Raw genomic sequence first — 21,782 nt, 5'->3', positions numbered from 1 at the left:
AAGCGTTCCCCTTTAAAAATAAATAAATAAGTCGATAAATAAATAAAGCATTTGAACCAGTCCTCTCTGTTCGACCCATAATCAGTTCATAACTTCTTTTCTCATTGCTTTATTCGGTGTGTCTGTGTGCGATCACTGATAATCAAAACATACGTAATACAGAATCCTCTCCTCAAGACACATTGTGTTACTGGGCTATTTGCATATATTCACGTACTACGGCTCAGATGTTGTCATTTTTCTAAATGAGGGTGCTCCGGTACGGACTGGATAGCGTGTGTTTGTGCAGGAACCTCCGCGGCGCGCTAGCTCTGCTGGTGTTGACACTCCGAGCAGTAAACGCAGCGTTCAGAGCGCTACTGAACGCGTTTGCACGAAGAACAGGCAGTTCAGGACACGGTTTAAAAAAAAAAAAAAAACAGGAGCTCAGAGCTCACAGACAGAATGCTGAGGCAGCGGTACGGAAGGCCCGACGCTTTCGGTGTGCCTAACGAGGAACGGTAACCCTGGCGACGAGGAACCCTGCCCGTCCCCGTCTCCTGTCTGACAGAGCAACGCTCGGGGGGTAAAAATTCTGATTGGCCCATCGGGAATTAAAAAATAAGAACTTATGAAGCAGTACGCTATATATATATCGGTATGAAAGGTTGCTTAGTAAAAATATGACACTGGTGTGCGGTATTGTCAGTCGGTTACTTGCTGCCACTGTGTTCGGAGGCGGCAGTGGTCCGTCTGACAGGAGAAAGGCCAGTGGGGGGTTCTTGGTGCAAACGCGTCATAGAGCGTGTGCAGGAGTGACATCATCGCCAGCACCCCAGGCTTGCTGTGTGCACTACAATCTGACACCTCCCCTTTTCTGTCTCCCCCCACCTTCTGTCTTCTCTTCCCCTGCTCTTTTTTTGCCATCTACTTTTCTCCTTTTCCTCCCTGCCTTCTCACCTCTCTCTCCCTCTTTCTCTCCCTCTGCCTCTCTGTCCCGCTTTCTCTATCCCCCCATTTCCCTCTCTCTCCCACTCTCTCTGCCTCTCTCTCTCTGCCTGTCTCTGCCCCTCCTCCCTGTCTCTCTTTCTCCTCACTCTCTCCCACTCTCTCCCTCTGCCTCTTTCTGCCACCCCCCCTCTCTCTCTCATGCTTTCCCTTGCCATCTTCTTTTCCTCCCTGCCTTTCTCTCTCTCCTCCCTGCAGCTGGTACGACGGCCAGTTCCAACGCCGGGGCGGCCATGAGTTCTCTGACCTCGCTGGGCACCCTGCAGGGCCTCGCCGGCGCCACCGTGGGGCTCAACAACATTAATGCACTCGCAGGTAGCGTCAACAGTGAGTATTCACCGTTCATCCGCTGCTCCACCCGCTGCCTCCACCCCCCTCCCCTCCCCAAACCCCCACCACCCCCTCCCCTCCCCTCCCCTCCCTCCCGCCCTCGCTGTGTGTCACGTGATTCAGCATCCCAGCCGCCGTCCAATCGCAGGCCGGCGCTCCCGGAGCCCGCCCGCCGGGGCTAGCGTAGCCAAAAATGGCAGCCCCGCCCCGGAACCTCGGTCCAAAAAAACACCAGGCTGCAGCGAGCTCGCGCGGAGCAAACAGGGAGACAGATGGCCGCTGTCGCGAAGGAGTCGAGTTCAGCTTCACAATTTTCAAGAACCGCTCCATTCTGTCGTCTTGGAAAGGCCATTTTAAGCGATTTGATTATAAAAAACCTACTGGCGAAACGCAGACTTGAAATATCTGTTTTTAATAAAGATAAAGATCTGCTTGTAATACATTTGATTTGTCATCTAGTTAACCTGAGCAAGCATTGCAATACTGATGACTTGCTGCAATATTAAATCGGTTGTTCACTCAAAATACGCTGTTTCTAGTTATGGAGGGAAACGCTGCCCGGACCTCCGCTGACAGGAGTGGTACGCTGCAGTGGGTCGGGCTGAGAGCTCGATGTCATTTCTGGTAAAGCCCTGGCTTGCGATACAGCTCTTCAGACCTCGGCCTTTGTTGAAGCCGAATCGGTAAACAATTTTTTCGGGCGTTCTGTATGAGTAAATGGTCGGCCATCTTGTTAAAAAAAAAAAAGAAGGCAACAATGCCTCTTACTCCCTCCTGAATGACTGCCAGTCTGGCAGTGGATGGTAGAACCTCCGCAGACAGACGCGCACAATGGAAACGCGAAGAAGAAGAATAGCAGCACCTTGCTGGCCTGGGTTTTTTCTTGCGACTGAGGTTCCCGTACGGGAAATGGGCTAGCTTTAACGGCTCGTCCCCACGGGAGCGTTTCACCACCACGATTAGCGCTATTATTCTTCAGTGTAACGCGTCTTAAATACCACCCTGTTGCCAGCACAACAGCGTGTGGCTCGGATCTGGCTTCGTATGAGTCACAGAGAGACCAGAGGCCCCGAGTAGCAGGAAGACGTAGCGTGCTCAGTACACGTAAATGTCAGCGAGGGACTGAACATTGGTTCATGTGAGGCCATTTTGTGCATCTTCCATCCCATCTACATCCTGGCACCGGCATCCCCCCCCCCCCCCCTTGAGCACATATAGCACATTTCCGGGCTCTGAGTCGGGTGGCTTGCGGGTGCTCACCTGGACACTGCTGCAGTTAGAACTGAGGCTGACGGTCCTCCTGAACTTGTCTTTGTAAAGGAACAGAACCAATCTGGCTCTATAGTCGCAGCTCACCGTTATCAGTGCTGTGAAAGTAGTGGTGGTTTTTTTTTCTTTTTTTTTTTCTTGTACTGAAAATGCTTTACCAGACATATTTATTCCATAGAAGAGGAAACTAACCAAGCCGACAGCATTCAGCTTTTTGCTCTGAAGTGAACTTATCGGCCATTCGAATGGAGGCCGTCTATTTAGTGTGGCGCGTAGGCAGAGAGAATAAGAGATCGTTTTTAATGTCTGTTTAGACCGTCCTGTCTTTTGTTGCTGACACTAGTTTATTTTCTCCAGTCTTATAGGGATGATTTGTGGAACTGGCTCTTTGACAGTACATAGAGGCATAGTCAATGCCATAGAAGAACCTTTTTCTGTGGAGTTGGTCTTAAAAATGTGCAGCACAGGGCCGGACTTTTTTTGTAGTTGCTCTGTGTCCTCAAAATACCTGTTAAGGAAATTCATGATGGAATAAAAAATGAAAAAAACATTTTTTTTTTTTTACATGTACACTCAGGTTAATGTTCAGAAGTATGCAGGCTGTTTTGTCCCTGTGCTCCTGTGCTTTCTCAAAGAATACCAGTAATTTACTGTAATTTACTTTTTACTGAGTCATCAGGCACAGGGGGAGAGGGGGGTTGTTGTATATGATTGGAGCTTTATTTTACCTTGAAAGCTAACGTTTGTTCTGATTGTTTGACAGCGATGAAAAGCTATGGGTTCTTTAAGGGGATTATTCGCGTTCTGGGTTTTTGCATATTTCAGTTTTAGTCTTATGTTTTGGAATGGCCCAGATAGTTGTTTTTTTTTAATTTGTAGTAAATTATATTTTAGAACAGAAGTTCTCAATGAGCAGAGGCCGGTATTGGGACATTAGGGGATTTGTGGTCTGAAGCAAGAAAATTTCAACACATCTTGTTCAGTGCTGTTTTATTTCTAGGGGTTGTACGTGTGAACAGATTCATTTTATAGTTCTTATTCCCTATTGTAAATATTAATATATAGGGATTTATTTGTGCTAGGATTTCTTTCCTTGCAGTGGTCTCCGGTCTCTTGCATGCACCATTGGAAGAAATTAAGGCCTGATCATATGTAAAAGTTTAAAGGTTAGATTTTTTAGAAGAATAATCAGGTCATATGCACATGTACAACCCCTGGATGTATAACATCACTGTACGTGCTGTCTCAGAGTTATATAGGCCTACTTGTTTCTGAGTTCCTTAAAGTACATTTCAGTATATTTAAACCACAAACCCCACAATCCCCCTGTACTACCCACTTTAAAACCATAACGTTGTCACAGACTATAAAATATATTTTTTTTCCCAAAAAAACTGTGAAATAAATCTAACTGAATTTAAAAAATAAAATGTGATGGATATTTAAAATGGAGAGGGATTGAAATCCGATTCGCTTACCCCACGTTTGAGTCGAGCCAGCAAGCCCGCTGGTCTCGCCCTGGTCTTACTGCCGCTGACTCCAGGCCTCGCCGCATAGCCCAAACGGCTTTACGATAAACCCCCCCCCCCCCCCTCCTCACCCCCCCCCCCCGCCCACCCCTACCCCGCCCCCTCGATGTGCTCCACCGCTCCTCCGCTTTCTCTGGCAGTTCGCAGCCATCTCTGCAGTGTGCTCCTGTCGGATTTGGGCCTCGGATGGTGTGGTGTGGTGTCGTGGTCCCGTGTGCCCTCGTGTGTGTTGTGTGTGTGCGCCTCGTGTGTGTGTGTGTGTGTGCGTGGCCTGCACGTCGCTGTGTGTAACAGTCGCTTCGCAGCTGGAGACGAGCGAGCTCGCATCCCATCGCACGCTCACGCGCGCAGACGCACCGCCTTTGACCTTTGCCGTCGTTACTTGGGGTCGTTAGCGTAGCGGCACAGCTGCCCGGATTTAAAACGTTGGCGCCGTTCGTTTTCTTAGTGCCCCAAAAGCAGTTGGATTTAAAGCCTTGTCTGCTGCTGTGGCAAAGCAGCAGAAAAAAAAAGTTATTATTCTAATCTTATTAAATTTTTTTAACATTTGCATTGTGGCCATAGCAGAATTCTCCAGTATCTCATTTCCATTCTTGGTTGAGCCGCTGATTGGGGCAGCGGTTATGAGCGGTGTGTAATTTGGCTCTGCGTGTTCGAACACCGCTTTTAATGCTAACACGCGCCGCGGCGCCCTCCTTTATCACATCGGCTGATAAGGGGGGAACGAGGCCCTTTTTAAAGCAGAGCCTCGTCTCCCCGGTCTTCAGAAGCCCCTTCAGATCAACTGACCTTAATATCTTTTCTCAAATAACCTCTTTTTTTTCCCCCCTCCTGTTATTCTACAGCTTCTGCGCTCGCTCTTATTAATCACCCCCGACCCCAGATGGAATGTTTGATGGGTGCGCGCATTTAAAATGTAATCTCACTCGCCCCCCCCTTCCCCCCTTTCCTCCTTTGTTTCTAATTTAAGGGCATCTGCTATTTAATTTAATGTAAAAGGTCAGAGTTACAATTATTGCCGGGTGAATTAATGGGCTATTCCCGCGCGCGGTGCGCGGCGGCGGCGGCGGTGGTCATTCATTCTCGGGGCCCAAGCCGGCCGTCTCTGAGCCGCTCCACCTGTTGGAAGAGAGAGTCTGTCCGCCGGCGGTAAATCCCCGCTAACAACTGTAGCCTGTCAGCCGCTAACCCCATTACGGTCCCCGGTGACAGAGCGGGTGGGGGGGTAGGGGGGCTACGAGTGTCCCGTAACGCCGTGATTGGTGTTTGGTGCGATTCGTCGGCCTGTGGAGGTGGGTGGGGGGGGGAAGACATGGCGCATTTGCATAGCTGATTTGGCCGGCGATGGGAAGGCCCATTAATTTGCCGGGTGGCGGCGCCGTGACGACGGCCGCCGCGGCCGTGTAGAGCGGCGAGCCCCGAAAAGAGGCCTCGAGTAGCGGGGTCGCCGTGGTTACCGGGGCCGTCGCCCCGGCAGCGACCCCAAAACGAGGCCCCCCCGCCGAGCTGTCCGCTTGACGCGTGCACGGGCGGTCCGAGCTCTCCATTCGCCTCTGTGTTCCATGTGTGTGTGTGTGTCTGTGTGTGTGCCTGCGCGAATGTGTGTGTGTAATTGTGAGTGCGTGTGTGTATATCTGTTTGTGTGTGTGTGTGTCTGTGTGTGTGCCTGCGTGAACATGCGTGTGTAATTGTGAATGCGTGTGTATGTGCGTGTGTGTAATTGTGAATGGGCATGAATGTGTGTGTGTGTGTATTTGTGAGAGTGTGTGTCTGTGTGTGTGGATGTATGTGCATGTATGCATGAGTGTGTGTGTGTGTTTGTGTAATTGTGAACGTGTGTATGTGTGTGTGAATGTGTGTGTAATTGTGAATGTGTGAGTGTGTGTTTGTGTAATTGTGAATGTGTGTGCATGTGTGTGTGTGTGTAATTGTGAATGTGTGTGCGTGTGTGTATTTGTGAGAGTGTGTGTACTAGTGTGTGCGTCCGTGTGTATTTGTGTGTGTGCGCGTGAGTGTGTGTGTCTATTTGTGAATGTGTGTGTGTGTGTAATTGTGAGTGTGAGTGTGAGAAACGCGATCTGGGGTAAAGCACTAATGAATAAGTGCAATCTTCTTTCTTTATTGTTGGGTTTTATGTAAAGTTGCTCAAATGCTCTCAGGTATGGCGGCCCTCAACGGGGGCCTCGGGGCCACAGGGCTGACCAACGGCACGGCGGGCACCATGGACGCCCTGACCCAGGCCTACTCAGGGATCCAGCAGTACGCCGCCGCCGCCCTGCCCACCCTCTACAGCCAGTCGCTGCTGCAGCAGCAGAGCGCGGCCGGCAGCCAGAAGGAGGGTGAGTCGCCGGGGTCGGTGGGGGGGCGCAGGCCGTGGGGAAGGAGGGGGACGAGGGTCAGGTCGGCCGATCGGGGGTTCAAGGGGGGACCGGCGGCAAGAGCAGAGTTTGCTTTAGTCATGTCTCTTCTGCTGTACCCAGTCCATCTCCCGTTTTTTTTGTCGCCCAAAATGCCTAAACCAGGGCTGCCCAATCCTGTTCCTGGAGATCTACCGTCCTGAAGGTTTTCACTCCATCCCTAACAAAGCACGCCTCATCCAACAGCTATAGATCTCCTTGAGCTGCTAATTAGTAGAATTAGTTGTGCCAAATTAGCGTTGAAATAAGAACTTACAGGATGGTAGATCTCCAGGAACAGGGTTGGGCATCGCCGGTCTACAACTGTCACTTTGTCGCCCCCTGTGGACGCTCCCCTAACTGTGCCTGATCTGCGTCTTCCTCCAGGGCCGGAGGGAGCCAACCTCTTCATCTACCACCTGCCGCAGGAGTTCGGAGACCAGGACATCCTGCAGATGTTCATGCCTTTCGGGAACGTGGTCTCCGCCAAAGTCTTCATCGACAAACAGACCAATCTGAGCAAGTGCTTCGGTAAGCCCTCCGGCGAGACACCAACGCTGGACCCGCGATACCGGTTCGGTACCGCCACCGAGGGCGAACCCCCGCCCCCCCGAACCCACCCGGTCACTGCGCGTCAGTAACGACACCCCGTGCGATGCGAATACGACATACGACCCCCTCCGACACATCTCATAACTCGCACCATTGACCGCGCACAACTGGAATCGATGGAACGGCGGATAAGTCGAGCCGCGAATAATAATAAAAGCCGTGCCCGCCCCCCTCCGCCCTCCCACCCCCACCCCCTTATCTTCAGCGGAGCGTCAATAATCAGCGGTCTGACTCCATCAGGCGCGATTGAAATCAGGGGGATCGTCAGGAGACAGCAGCGTCTCCCCGGGTCGCTCGCCCGGAGTTAATTCCCCCGCTGCCTCTCTCTCTCTCTCCTCTCTCTCTCTCTCCCCCTCTCTCTCTCTCTCCCTCTTTCTCTCTCTGCCTCCCTCTCTCTCTCTCTCTCTCTCCCTCCCTCCCTCTCTCTCTCTCTCTCCACCCAGTGTTAAATTCAATTTGTGACCCGTCTGCCGGGCGGCCCTGTCTGTTTGTTTCTGCGGCAGATGAAGTCGATGCGCGCGCGTTACTCTCCATCGCGTTATGATCGCCCGTTCGCTCAGCCAGGGTCCTCATCTGCGCCGGTCTACGGCACAAAGGCGTGAAGTCATACGCAAATCTGTCAGTGGACCCCGGTCATAACGTAACGTAAGACGAGAACAGGCCCTTCAGCCCAGCACTGCTCGTCTATCCCTACCGCTAAACTGTACTTAATGCTCAGTTTACCTAAAAGCTATTATGGTTACGGTTCAGAATGACCCAAGCCTGGTGTGGTCCTTCAGTTTATTTATTTATTTATTTGGCGGTTGTTTAGCCATCTTTTTTTCAAGGGAGAACTGGTCAAAAAATAAAATAAATAGCGGTAAAACAATACTCCCTGCTCTCCAAGCTTGGTGAGCCTGTTTCTTTGTGCAGCAGCCTGTTTTACCCCCTCTTTGCCTCCCTCCCTCACTTCTCTTTTTTTTTCTCCCTCACATTCCCCCTGCTCTTCTCTTTCCATTCCCCCTCCCTCTTCCTGTCCCTCTTCATCTACTCTCTCACTCCTCCACTCCATCTCTATCTACTCTCTCCTCTCCCCCTCTCTCCCTCCCTCTCTCTCTTACTCCCCCTCTCTCATTCTCTCCGTCTCTATCTCACTCCACCATTCTCATTATCTCCATCTCTCTCTCACTCCACCGTTCTCTCTCTCTCTCTCTCTACCTCCCTCCCTCTCTCACTCTTCCTCCCTCCCTCTCTCTCTCTACCTCCCCAGGTTTCGTCAGCTATGACAATCCGGTGTCGGCGCAGGCGGCCATCCAGGCCATGAATGGTTTCCAGATCGGCATGAAGAGGCTGAAGGTGCAGCTCAAGCGCTCCAAGAACGACAGCAAACCTTACTGATCATAGCACTAGGGCTTTATCGCTCTCACATTAGCACTGCGAGGGTAAGTCCCCCTACCAGCCACGGCCGCCTCACTGGAGACTAGGGGAGGGGAGGGGAGGGGAGGGGAGGGGAGGGGGGGGAGGGAGGGTAGAGGGTGTCTGACAACCTTTCACCACCAGAGGGAGACGCTCTCCTATTTACTTTCGAGCAATTAATAAAAAGTATTCTTTTGTTTTCGATTTCTCACATGAACGCTTCCATTCTTGCCATTTTTTTGTACGACTTGCAATGGATGAGTAGCTGTTATTGGTAGCTTTTGAGTTGTGTAAACTATAAGTTTTTGTTTTTTTTTTAATTATTATTATTATTATTGATTATTTATTATTACTGACATTTTGTTACACACGAGAAAAAAAAGAAAAAAAACGAACGCTCTCCTAAAGCTGAGACATGTCTTTTAAGGTTTTTTTTTTTCTTTTTCTGATAAACACAAAAAAATGTGCAATTTAACACTGGCCCTCTGGTGCCACACAGGGAAACTCTCTGCTGCTCTGCTGACCGCCCCTCCCCCTCCCCTGCCCCGCCTTCTTCTGGCACCAGAGCGTGAAGGGTTAATGCTGTAGTGACCCTCCCCCATTGTCCCTAACTCGCAACTCTGCAAACGTTCCACCCCACTTGTTTACTTTTACTAGGAGTATTTTTATTTCTCTAATTAGATAGACTATACATTACTTGGTCAGATCACATTGGTCTTTGTTGGGATGGGATATTATATAGAACATTTAAAAAAAAAAAACGGACACAACTTAAATCTGTCTAAAGTTTATTAAACAATAGTGAATATGGGGGAAACTGAAAATACTTGACGTTTCTTGAAAGATAAAAATTACAGTACAGAAAGCCACAGACCTGTAAATTTTATTTGTAAAAAAATGCAGTTCTATTTTTGTACAAAATTTCTACTGCCTCAGAAAGAATAACGGACTTTATTTATTACCTATTGTTAATTTATCGGATATCTAAAGAGCAAGATCTCACTGAATTAGATAGAATCATGTTGAAGTAGTCTTCTAGAATTCAGAAGTCTTTTGTGCCAAGAACACAGAACTTTTATTTTTTCCCCCCGCTCCCACATCCACTCTTCGGAGCTGTGCTAAGTCTCGCTTTTCTGTTCTGTTCCCTGTCACTTCCTTGTGTGACGATCTATGTTCGTTTTTCTCCCTCTCCATCGGTAGTGACACGTCAGCTTTTCGATCTTTCTCCTACGTTTTTCGTTCCGTTCCGTTACGTTCCGTTCCGTTTGTTTGACAAACTTTAAATAGTTTCTCCCAAAATAACATCCATCAGCCTGTCTCCTGTCAGGGGGGACTCGTTATGGATGGATTGTTTGGGTGGTCAGCGTGTGCGTGTGTGTATGTACGTACTGTGCGTTCTGTACATGTGTGTGTGTACGTGTGTGCGTGTGTGTGTGCGTGTTTCTTTTTTCCCCTCAGAAGTTGTGTGTTACTTTGAAAATGCAAATGCAAATTGTAATGTGAATCCTAGCCTCGTTATAACCTGGTGATTTGCATTGTTGTTTTGTTCCTCGTGCTCATGATTTAAATGATTCAGCTGTGCTGCTGCAGCGGCTCTGTGTGTGTGTGTAACACTCTCCTCTCCGGTTTTCTTCCCTAGAACATCTCCATGCCTGTTAGCTCATCGTTTGCCTAGCATGTCTCCGTGGCATCCAAAAAAAAAAAAAAAAAAAAACGTCTCATCGTCCCGTCATTGTTTCTCTGATGTCTTTCTGAGCTCACCTGATCATAACCTGGTCTCCTCCTACTGACCTTTGAACCTAGCTTGACCTTTTTGGAATTTTTTGCATGTGACCTCATTTTGAGCTTTTGAATATTTGGGAGAAGGGGAGGGAGGGGGCAGGAAAGGCAAATCAATGTGAAAGCTTAGCTGCATCCATACAAGAGACTGAACACTTTTAGAAAACAAAAAGCAGAAAAGTAGTTTAAAAAAAAAAATCAAACCTGTGGCAAAGTGTTTTTTTTTTTTCTTTTTTGTTTGTTTTTTGTTTGTTTGTTTCTTTTTTTTTTCCTTCTTTTAAGTTTTCTTTTTGGTTTCTTTTTTTTTTTCTTTCCTTTTTTCATTAAAGTAAACTTGAAAGATCAATACAGGGATTGGCATTGGGTCTTACTGCTGGCAACACTAGCAATATGAGGCCAGGAGTGACCTGTGTTGGTTTCTAAGATAAATAGACTACTTCCATACAGTTTTGAAGAGAAACTGTCTGATAAATATTCGAATCTCTCTGTAATGGTTTTTACATTTTTCAGGCAGTGTAAAGTAGTTTTTTGATAAGGCCATTTGAAGCGGCTCACTTTCTCATTAAAATCTATATATATAGAACCACTTTTTCTAGAGTAGTTAAAGGTTATAAAAAAAAATTTAAAAGATTTGCCCTGTTTGGGGGGACAATGCTACCTACTTGTGTCACCTTTTGCTGAACTGACTCACAGTTAGACAATCCGTGGTTAAATGCACATGAAATGACCTATATTTTATACTCTTTACATGTATAGAGAAAAAAAAAACAATTAACTGTAACCCGCGTTAACGTTGGTGCTTTTCGTGGATTAAGTTGTGGTTTCATCACGAGTCTAACGGTCCTCAGTGTTTCATGTTTTAAAGACTAAAATCGGTTTACTTGAACAATAGACAAAGCCTTTCATATTATTACTATTACTATTACTTTTCTTTTCTATGAGTCCCTATTTGCTAAATTTCTTGTTGGGTAATTAGCGATATGAAATTCCAAAAAACAAAAAAAAACAAACACAAAAACAAAAAAAAAATGTCGGCTTGTGAAGCATCGATGTCATAATTATTTTTTCTTTTTATCGTGGGAAACAATATTTAGATGTGTTTTGTTGTTCAGCAAAATGTGATTTTTTTTTTCTTCTGAAGAAAAAAAAATGAAATCAGTGGAATTTAGTGCCAAATTCCAAAGGTACTTCCTGCCTAGAGCTTTCAGTGTATTTCTTGTGAAATTATTTGATAACATGGGTATTTTATTACGTGTTTTGTATGGATCCCTCATATTTAAAGATATAGATTTAAAAAAGAGTTTGTTAACTTGCTATTCTGTGGTCTTGTTGCCTGAAACTGTTCATGGTTTTTTGCTTTTCTTTGTTTTATTTGTTTTTTTGTTTTGTTTTGTTGTTTTTGTTTAGTTTTTTTCTTTCTCTTTTTCTTTTTGTAACTGTGTAAAAAGTGCCCATGTTCCTCACACACACTCCTGTGCTGTAAAAGCAAATCTCTCAGTCCGCTTTTCTGTCCCTGTGCCTGGGAGACCCTGGGACTGAGATCCTCTGCAGTCAGACTCGAGCCTGCTTCTTTCACCACCGCGACCACACACACCACACGCCACACACACACACCTGCGCACGCATGGATGGACAGCTAAAGCCCTCCAACAAGCCTTTTCTTAAATGAGCGCTCATGCGTACACACGCGCACACGCGCACACACAACACGCACGCGCACATACACACACACTTTGATGCCCTGCGACAGACAGGTTTACAGTTCACACCCAGCGCCGAGTGGGGTAGAGGGCCAAATGCAAAGCCTTATTTCCAACTGTCTTTCCATCGTTTCCATGACCACGGAGCAGTTTTTTTAATGCATGTTTATAGTTGCCTTTATTCATAGGTTATTTATTGATTGTTTTTTTTCTTCTTCCAGAAACACGAGACTGCTTTTCTTTTAGTGTCGCGAAAGTTCAGGATCCCCATAGACACCTGCACTGCACACGTTCCTTGCACACGTTCACCCGCACACCGAAGTGCAGGCACACGGATCAGTATTACTCTCGTGTTGTTTTAGCTTCTCGTGAGCCCTTTTAGTGCCAGTTGTGCTGGGCGCGGGCGGGGAGCTCGGTTGAAAATCATGTGCATTGTTTGTCTTGGATACAAAGAAAGTGCTTTGACAGCTGCATCCCTGCGGTTGTGAAGTTGTCGTTTACCCGTCTCAAAATTCAGGAGCTGCCGTGTAATCCAGGTTAATTACAAGCCCTAATCCGAAATAGAAAAATCCTTGCATAAAGCACAGCATTATATGGGGGAGAAAAAAAGTCCTCAATTTTTTTATTATTATTAGTGTTACTTTATTCTAAACATTTATATTGTAAAGTAGTGCTGGTTAAAAGTATAATTCGATCTCATTTTGCTGAATTCACAAATTGCACAGAAAGTAATGCGTTCTCATAATGTGTGCTCGTTTTTTTTTTTTTTTTAAGTTAACCCACGTGCGTGTTGCTTCGTAGAAATGATGGCCAGTCGACACGTCTTACTGAATACTGACCTGTAATGAAATAAACTCTGACCACCGGAGCATTCGCACAATGCAAGGGAGTATTCAGGTCACTTTAACAGTATTTACTCCTGACTAACCCCCCCCCCCCCACCCCCACTCCGGCCATGTTTACCTTTGATAAATTACATTGCTGTTTTGAATCAAACTCACCCATGGCCTTAACTCAGGGTCTGTTATATCAGTATTTCAGGTTTGTATGGAAGGTGGTGGTCGGTGTGCGTTAGCTGGAATGTCGGGGAGCTCTGCTTCCGCGGTCCTGTTCGGCGGTCGGTCTTTCTGCTGAAGAACAAGCAGCGAGGTCTCTCTGGAGGCTCCAGAGGTTGGAGTGAATATAGCGAATTATACAGCCTTTCACTTTAATTGTACCTTTGGCTTTGGCAGGAGAGCGGGAATAAAAATGCTAAAAGGATAAAAGCTGTAAAAGTGCAAGGATAAAAGCTAAGCATGAGAACATGCATGTATTATTAGAATTCTTATTATGATGATGATTATTATTATATTTGAACATTATATGATTTGATTGTGATAACTGAAAGCTTTACATTGAAGTTGGTTCCGGCTGTTTCGCCACTGAGCTTAAATTGGAACGGTTCGCCTCACACAAAATATCTTGAACACTTGGGAAATATTCGTTGCTCATAACTCACAATTGCGTGCCAAACATGGGTGATTTACTCTCCATTACCGCAGAAGCTACGTCAATGCCAATTTTCGAGTGCTTTTAAGAATTAAAATCTCAAGGGCACTTACTGTGTTTTCCTTTATCCAAAAGCATCATTTAAAGTGCCATGCAACTCTGTTGAAACTGTTGTCGTCAACATGCGCCAATATTTGCCTTTTCGTGTAAAAAAAGAAAAAAAAAACTTGCTGCAATATAATTTCTGACCTCCAGTCTCTCCATTGGCTGAAGCTTTTTAGGCTCCCCCTCCTTTTGAGGAGCGTTTTTTGCACTCTTTGCAATGTTTTACTAAACTAATTTATTGTAGGAGTCTTTCGGTACGATGTAGTGGTATTGATAATGTTGTTGTTACATCTAGCTAATAATATTTATCTCCACAGTGTTGCACAAACTCAAATTCCATGTTCTCATACTCACAGCGGGATATGCTATACATATGGATAGGTTCTGCTGCGTTGCGTGATCAGTATGTTTTCATACGTAAATTCACTCGCTTCCATCATGTAGCTTCCTCCGTTGCCTGCCCGTCTCCACGGAGACCGTGCCGAGGCTAATTTCTTAACGTAAACTGGAATCGGATGAAGCTCGTTGTGCTACGATAGAAAGCGTCGTCCAGTTTTCCTGGAGGGAGAGGGGGTGGGGCTTCGGCTTCGCGGTTTCAACTCATAACATTTTGTCAGAGCGTGAATAGCATTTTAGAGCAATGAACAGAGGTAGAATTAATCGCTAGATGCTATGTATTGAGCACTAGAGTATTAATGTGAAAAGCACAATGTATAGGGGTCCTCAAAAGAGTCACTGCAGAGGTTCTCACGTCAGGGGGATCTCGTCACCAGGCTTGTTGTATCTTAAATCTTGTCACCGTTTCAGTTTTTTTTCCTTTCTAATCATCTTAAGTGCTATTTAACAACAAAGAAATAAAAAAAAATGTTGTTTCTTTGCATTTTTGGCTTATGTCAGATTTTTGGGAAAAAATATATATGTGTGTTTTCTCTCCTGTGCCGTAAGAGCTTGTTGTCTGTAGATTAATATCATTTTGTTTATGATTCTTAAGAATTTTAATAGTTTTAAGTATAGTCTTGAGAAAAGCCAAAGTCAATGTATTTCAGTGGAATCTGTCAGTGTGAATTCTGTTTTTGTTTTACAACACTTCCAGCTCTTTCATTTGATGGACTTTAAAAGTACAAAAAAAGCAGGCTTTCCTATTTCTACAGCTGATTGTATTTATGCATTTTGTACCAGTGGAACTTTTTATACTGGAGATTAAAGGAAAAAAAAAACTATTGGAGAATTGTCTGGCCTCATCATGTGGCCAGCCATGACTGCTGGTTCCCATGTTTGATATCTGGTTGGCATCAGTTGGAAAGTTGGGGTTTTCATGTAAGATTTTTCTAGAAGAACTTTGGCTTGATTTATTTAACCTCTTCTTTTTCCTCACATTTTTGTCTTTCTTTCTTTCTTTTTGGAAGGGGGTGTGTGTGTTTCTTTTTGACTTATACATAATTATAGAGGTTTGTCTATACAAAAGCGGTAAGTTTCATTTAATTCTGTATTGTGGCGTTTACACGATAAGACGATTAGGATTAGACGTATTTAGTCACCTTCTGTGGATAAATGTATTAGTTTAACAAAGATAAACAAATTAGAGGTTTTTGCTTTTAGCTGTTTAGGTTTTTCTGGTTTCTCTGTCCTTCGCTGTGAACCTAACTGTGTAGCTGGAACGGTCAGACTTATTTTTGTAAACGTATGTTCTTGTGTGATGCAGTTTTTTGCTTCTGTCTCTGATATTAAACCATTTTTCCTAATACTTGTCTCTCTCTGTGTGTTGTGTTGTGTTCTGGTGCCTGTCTGACGTTGTAACAACGTTCACACAACCCTCCCACTGTTTCACGTCCTTCCTGTTTTTCTGTCATTCCTTTTTTTCACAAGCTACAGTCGATTCCATCACAGCAAACAGTCACTCACAGTTGTGTCAGAAAACACCGCAAATATACATATAGGTGTGGGTATGTATATTTCTTTGTTTATCAAATTGTGACAAGGAAAAAAAAAAAAAAAAAAAAGCATTCTGAAAAGCTGAAGTGCCAGACAAAATGCAGGACTGCTGAACATGGCATGCTATTCTGCAGTTCTCAAAGGCCTTTGATAAAATGGAAACTCGAAAATTGTTATAGAGTTGGGGGAATATTCCGTAAATTCTGAAATCGCAAGTGTGCCGCTTTCCCCATCGTAGAGCGTTATTCTTGTTTTTTTTCGCGTATCTGTTCAAATAAATACATCATTTTGGTATTCAGTTACAAACAAGATGCCTCACTGCCAGTACCATTGGTGGTCTAAATGAAAATATCCCCCCCAAAAAAAAGGGCTCATCGGTCATAGCACATCCGGTTTGAGACCAGTCTGGAGATGAGGAGGGTGCTCCACTCCTGCAGGCCGCCATGTTGGATTCGACTGTACCGTACTGATGCACTGGTGTAGCTTTTACTCTGTCACCTCGTCCCTGTCTTAATTCAGTTATCTGCTGTCTGCGTGTCTCTACTGCATCCCCAATAGAGATCTCAGGGAAGGCTCGATGTGTCTGCCGTCGGTAGAGAGAGATATATCCTTTGTGTCTGCCTAAACCTTCCTTAAACGGCATTCTGAGTGGACCGACAGAGAAGGCCATGCCGACGACCGTGTTTTATACTCCGTAGCTGCTTGTGTGATGGAGAGAACGCATTCGACGTTACGCTGTGTGTTTTCAACTTTGTCCGACCGGCCCCGCGGACAGAACCATCCGGCTGCTGCTTTTAATCGATCGAACGGTCCTCCCGCTACGCTTGTGTGGATTCTGTGGTGTTCCCAGCGGGAAAATCGCGTGGTTTCTTTCTCTGATAAGACCGCTCGACCCCCCTGGTCCAGCGGGACCGCAGCCTCTGGAGCCTCTAGCTTATACAGACTGCCACTTAAAAACACTCGAGGGTAATGACTGAATTGATTGAGCTAAATTATTTGTAGATCAGGGTTTTTATAGAGCTGGACAGATGTTACGTTGTGGTCTATGAGGACTGCCGCCTTTCCTTAGTCCTGATCTATGATCTATGAAATCTCATCTATGACCATTTTTAATGTACGACCTATGGTGTAGGTAGCTCTTGTGTAGGTTGCATTTAAAATCTCCCAAGGATACCAGTTTCTAGAAGGTGTGTTTAACACATTGTGATTAACACTGAGCTAGGGCTAAACCATGACCCAAAAGAGTTCTTTTAAATGGCCTGTTCCATTTGAATAAATAATACCTGTGACTTCCTGGATAGCAGGGATAGGACAGCCATGGTGTCACCTAATGTGTAGAAAACTGAGGAGCTCCACCAGTTACGAAGTATGTTGGTAACAACCAACAGTGAAGTGATTACAGTTTACAATTCAGCCATTTGGCATACGCTTTTTGCCAAAACAGCTCGAAGAAGTGCATTAGTAAGCAAGCCCCAACTTTGAGATGGGAAAAATCCATTAAAAATAATGTGAGTACCACCCTTTGAGTTGCATGCCTCAAGACCTCTGAGATGAAAAAGTAAAAACCAGTGGATACATTCTAGTTTAACATCTGGGATCCCTGTGGCCATTGCCAGGAAGTAGCCAGAATATATCCACCAATCGCTGCGCATTGTCTTATCCTTTGTTACCAACATACTCTATGATAGGTGGAGCTCCTGTGTTTTATAAAAACAAGTTGGTATCACTGCCTGATTATATTATTTCCTGGTCTTGCACTTGTGTGTGTGTGTGTGTGTGGGTGGGGGGGTGGTGGGGGGGGGGGGGGGACAGTTATTCATTCCTCCATTCTGCGTACTACCTCCTGATGAATGTAAAGTCTGTTAGGCCCATGACATTCATGGCTTACCACTCTTTACATTCCATATTCTTCATGTTCATGTGTCCTATAAGGCCCTGTTCCATAATAAACCAGAAAAGTAAAGAAATTAAATATGACATCCTATCCTTGGTATTGGTGATGTGTCTTAAGTATTACAGTATTAAAAACAGTCTGTTCAACCCCTTTTTTTAACCAGTGTTGATGCTTACCAGTTAAGCTTCTACACGTTTTACAAGTGAATTTATTTTTACAGAGGAGAGGTTGTAGGATTTATGTAGCCGTTATATTCTTGGTAGCCTTTTATCGTCCACACATGCGTACAGAAAACATGGGGGGGGGGTGTAGATTCATCAGCCACAATACCACATAGCCAATTAAATAATCAGCCAGAAAGAACTTCACAAAGGTAAGTGCACATCTCCCACACACACAGCCATCTCCCTTTCATATGGTAATTCGTATCACAATGAAAGTTGGCTAAATAAGAGGTTGCAGTCAATACGCACTGCGCAAAGAAAATTCACAAATGGCTGCTGAAGAATAAAGATGTGCAAGACTAATTGTGAGACTATGCGTCTTCATGAAAGCAATTTTTATAATAAATCCTAAAATGAGGTCCTCCTCGTGCCTCTGAGAAAGAAGAGGAGGTCATGTAAGCCGTGTCCTTAATGGACGTGATGCAGGACGATCGCGTGACGCACGCCGGGAGGTTTTCTCCAGCTGGGCCAATCAGGTAAGATCATTTTGCACTGAGCTCTTGCAGTAGGACCAATCGGCCGAGCCTCGCACCCCCGATTGGCTGTGGGAAGTCAGAGCCCTACAGGTACCACAACCCCCACAGTGAAGACTCATTAACTGTGAGGTCATTAATTAATTAATTAATCAGAGATCATTCTAATGTATTCATGGTTGAGCTTTAGTTCAGCTGTCGACAAGGAATTGTGGGTAGGACACATGTGCGCTCCGGACAGAAAGAAGGCTGCCTGATAAGTGTTTGAGAAGTGCAAGGCCTTTCCAAAATCCGACCGCACCTGACTGGGAAGGGAAGAGTGTTGCTCTCGTAGCTGATGCAGACAGCTGGTCTCTGACTCTGGGATTAGAGGCCGCTGCAGACGGAGCGTTTTTCTACGTGGCGGAGTCGAGTTCGCTCGCGGAAAACCGAGGGCCTTCGGCCGTCCTCCGCGCACGCAGGCCTCGCTCCTCAGATCGACGCAGCAGGAGCGCGATAACAATCGCGGCGCCGCGGCAAAGGGGCTAATTGACCAGGACGCCGATAATTCGGGGTTTTCATTTCGCTGGGCTGTGTTCCTCCGCCGGTCGTGAAGGGCGGCGAGCAGCTGGCCGGAACAAAGGCTGACAGGCGCGGGGGGGGGCGGGTTAGCCCCCGGAAAGGCTTAGGGGGTTTTAATTAGCGGTCTGGAGATGTCAGAACCGTAGCTTGCGATCGCGAGTGCGGCGCACAGCAGCCCACGTCACTAGCAGCACGAGGCCAGCTAACTACGGGGGGGGGGGGCTGCACTGCACATCCGAGCGCCCCGCAGAACACACTGGGGGGGGAAAAAAGCCTTGCTTTCGCCGCGCAGCGACGCAATCTTGTATCCAGAGACCAAATCTCACCCGGATCTGACATACTGCCGCCTATGGAACGGTAGGAGTGGAGGATTAAAATGAGCGTCTCTTGCATTCTCGTGTTTGATTCACGTTTCGCTAAAAACACAGAACTCAGGGCTGAAATCTTCCATTCGCTGCACCCTACAGGTTTTACCTTAAAGACACCTCAAAACGTACTTCACGTTTCTCAAGCCTCAGTGTATAGGTATTTCCATTCCGTGGTATATATTTAATTTGCTTAGACCAGTTTCCTTCCTTACCACGAGCGTCTGATAGCACCCACACAAACACTGTCGGACAGCAGATCCCGCTGGCTAAGCAAGGCATTACTGTTGCTGAAGGGAGCAGGGTGGTCATCTGCATTACAGAGCAAGGGTCACATTTTCAGATCGCTGTCCATCTCTTCTTTCATTCCTCCTCTTTTTTTCTATCCTGCTCCTTGTCTTCTCGCTCATCCATTTATTAGGCTACCTGAATCTCACACCCAGACAACAAGTCCCAGCTATATCTAAACCTATATTAAGTGTTCAAACATGTTTTTCCTCCCTTATTTCACATATGAATGCACCTTTGCAAAGTGTTCCGTTTCAATCACCAAGGAAACGACTGCAGACCCAGCTTCTGATACACCTCCAACAGGAATGTCAAGTGTTCTAGTGCATTATGAATGTAAACATAATTTCTGGACAATACTTCTCTTCTAACTGCAGTATTATAGCTGTATACCTTTTAACTGTGGTTGAATTGTATTAACTGGAATACAACCTCCCGTTTCTTTAGAGTGAGCGGTGTTGAAGTACGGGAGCTCTATTCAGTGGGTTCATTGGCTGCGTCTTATCTGGATTTTTGATGTTTTATTATATATTTTCTATAGAAATAAATCCATGCATTTTATTTGAAATATGATGCAGTCCATTCACTTAGTTTCTCTTAGTTTGAAAGACATCAGGAGGGGGAAAAAATCCTCTTTGTATAGTCCACGTATGAGCTGGTCTGGAGGTCAGCTTTTGGGATTATAGTGGGGACTGGAGAAAACTCTGTGCATGGGTGAGGAGGGGTCACGTTCTCTGCAACTAGAGGGATTTCTTGTCATTTTTTGCAGAGTATATGTATATATTCTTTTTTTTATCCACCTTTAATTTCCAAACATTATCCGTTGCTTGCCAGTCCGTGTCCTGCGATTACCTACTATTTGGTGCCGTGTGACCGCCTGGCTGTGACTCAGAACTGGACTCTGCACTCTATGGTCTGTGGTTATAACGGTACTCCTGTCAATCAGATCCGCCAGGCTCTGAAGCGCTCAATAAATTTCAACAAGAGTGCCTCGAAGGAAACCGAAAGGCACCGCAAATGCTTCTCTCGGCTCTTCAATATTACGGCTAAGCTCTCCTCTGTTTTTAACTCTAAATGGTTCGCAGGAGGCGCGAACAGATGTTTGCCTAGCAGCGCAAGACTTAATGGGTGTTATTACACGATGGAAATCTTACGCGCATGCCAAGTGGAGGTGGGAGCTGATTGGCTAATGATTGCGGTAGGCTTGTTTGATGAGAGAGGGGATATCTTGGTGGGGTAATGGATTTATTCCAGAGATTTGTCTGAAGGATGAGTGGCTTATAGTCAGAGGCACAAACCAGACATTGATATAGATATCATTTCGAAAAGATCTACATGATTTTATATATTCAAGCTGATAAAAAAAAAGCTCACGTTTTTTATAAGGCCAGTTTATGTCAATGACCGTGGGAGCAAGGTTAGGTACTATACTTTCAGGACGCACACTGGAATGCCATGTCATTCATGTCAATGCATTTTACAAGACATAAAACATATCCACCTGTCATTTTTGATTGGAGGTCTCTTTTCAAGTCCAGTTTTTGCAGATGGACTGACAGCATTTTGTGAAGGGCAAAATTTTTCCCAACCTTAGCAAAAACTCCTGAAAGTAATTTTTTGTCAAATACATAATGTGTCTTCAAACCTGAAGTTGTTTTTCTATAAAATTCTGATCTTAATGTTCCATCCATGCCTGTGTGCTACTCGTGACAAAAGCAGGGGACATTTCATTGTCAGATCTTCTGCACTGTTCCGACAGAGGATCAAAATGGATTTTTCAAATAAAAATGTACTTAAAAAAAAAAAAAAAAACAGTCTAGTCTTTACTGCTTTTATCTGTGCCCTCCATACCGTACGGTTAATAAAACAGTTCATTAGTGCAGGGTCATCTGAAGAGTTGATTTTGCGCTGTTAAGGTGTGCTTTGCTACCATCTAGTGGCCACTGATGTATTGTTGCATTGTGTATTTGCTGGGAAATGCTGAGCTCTTTCCCTTAAATACAGAAATAAACTCACTGGCCTGTGGAATGCTGTTGCCTGTGATTTGTTATGTGATTTGTATATTCTAATATGCTAAATGTTTGTATTGACATTGCTGCTACTTTATGAATAAAAACAGAAAAAAAGTCGAAAAGGTATCGCTTCAATTCGGTAAAAGCAAGACTATTGACCATATTTTAAATCAAAACATTTCAGTATAGATTCCGAGGTGGCACTGTAGTTATTTATTATAATTTGTAATATAATTATAAAGACATTTTTCCATGCCTCATTCTGATACACCAGTGACAGTTAAGCCAAGAGTTCCTTTCAGCCTTCCGCAGTTCAGTAGCGTGTCGTACAGTCTGAGAACACAAAGCCATTCCATTTTAGTGATCTATCTGAGGAACCGAGGATCCATATACTGTGATGTATACACTGTGCGCCTGCTTTTGCTCCTATCTTTCAGCTCTAG

General features: G+C 45.3%; 1 protein-coding gene across 17 annotated transcripts in view; it reads left to right on the top strand.

Moving 5' to 3' along the window:
• Positions 1 to 15,334, top strand: part of celf2 (cugbp, Elav-like family member 2) — a 177,507-nt gene extending 162,173 nt beyond the window's left edge. For 6 of the 17 annotated variants that reach the window (XM_064342579.1, XM_064342576.1, XM_064342582.1 and 3 more), the window contains 5 exons: positions 1,186 to 1,314; positions 6,257 to 6,454; positions 6,899 to 7,042; positions 8,373 to 8,544; positions 10,158 to 15,334. In XM_064342579.1, coding sequence (XP_064198649.1) covers positions 1,186 to 1,314; positions 6,257 to 6,454; positions 6,899 to 7,042; positions 8,373 to 8,500 — 599 coding nt within the window. In that variant the 3' untranslated portion in view covers positions 8,501 to 8,544; positions 10,158 to 15,334. The remainder of the gene's footprint in view (positions 1 to 1,185; positions 1,315 to 6,256; positions 6,455 to 6,898; positions 7,043 to 8,372; positions 8,545 to 10,157) is intronic. The other 11 variants (XM_064342578.1, XM_064342583.1, XM_064342589.1 and 8 more) reach the window with 3 other exon arrangements.
• Positions 15,335 to 21,782: the final 6,448 nt, after the last annotated feature.

Source organism: Anguilla rostrata, chromosome 7 (assembly GCF_018555375.3).
Source record: "Anguilla rostrata isolate EN2019 chromosome 7, ASM1855537v3, whole genome shotgun sequence".
Classification (NCBI taxonomy): domain Eukaryota; kingdom Metazoa; phylum Chordata; class Actinopteri; order Anguilliformes; family Anguillidae; genus Anguilla; species Anguilla rostrata.
Note: the sequence above shows the minus strand (reverse complement) of the source record. Positions and strands in the feature narration are given on the sequence as shown.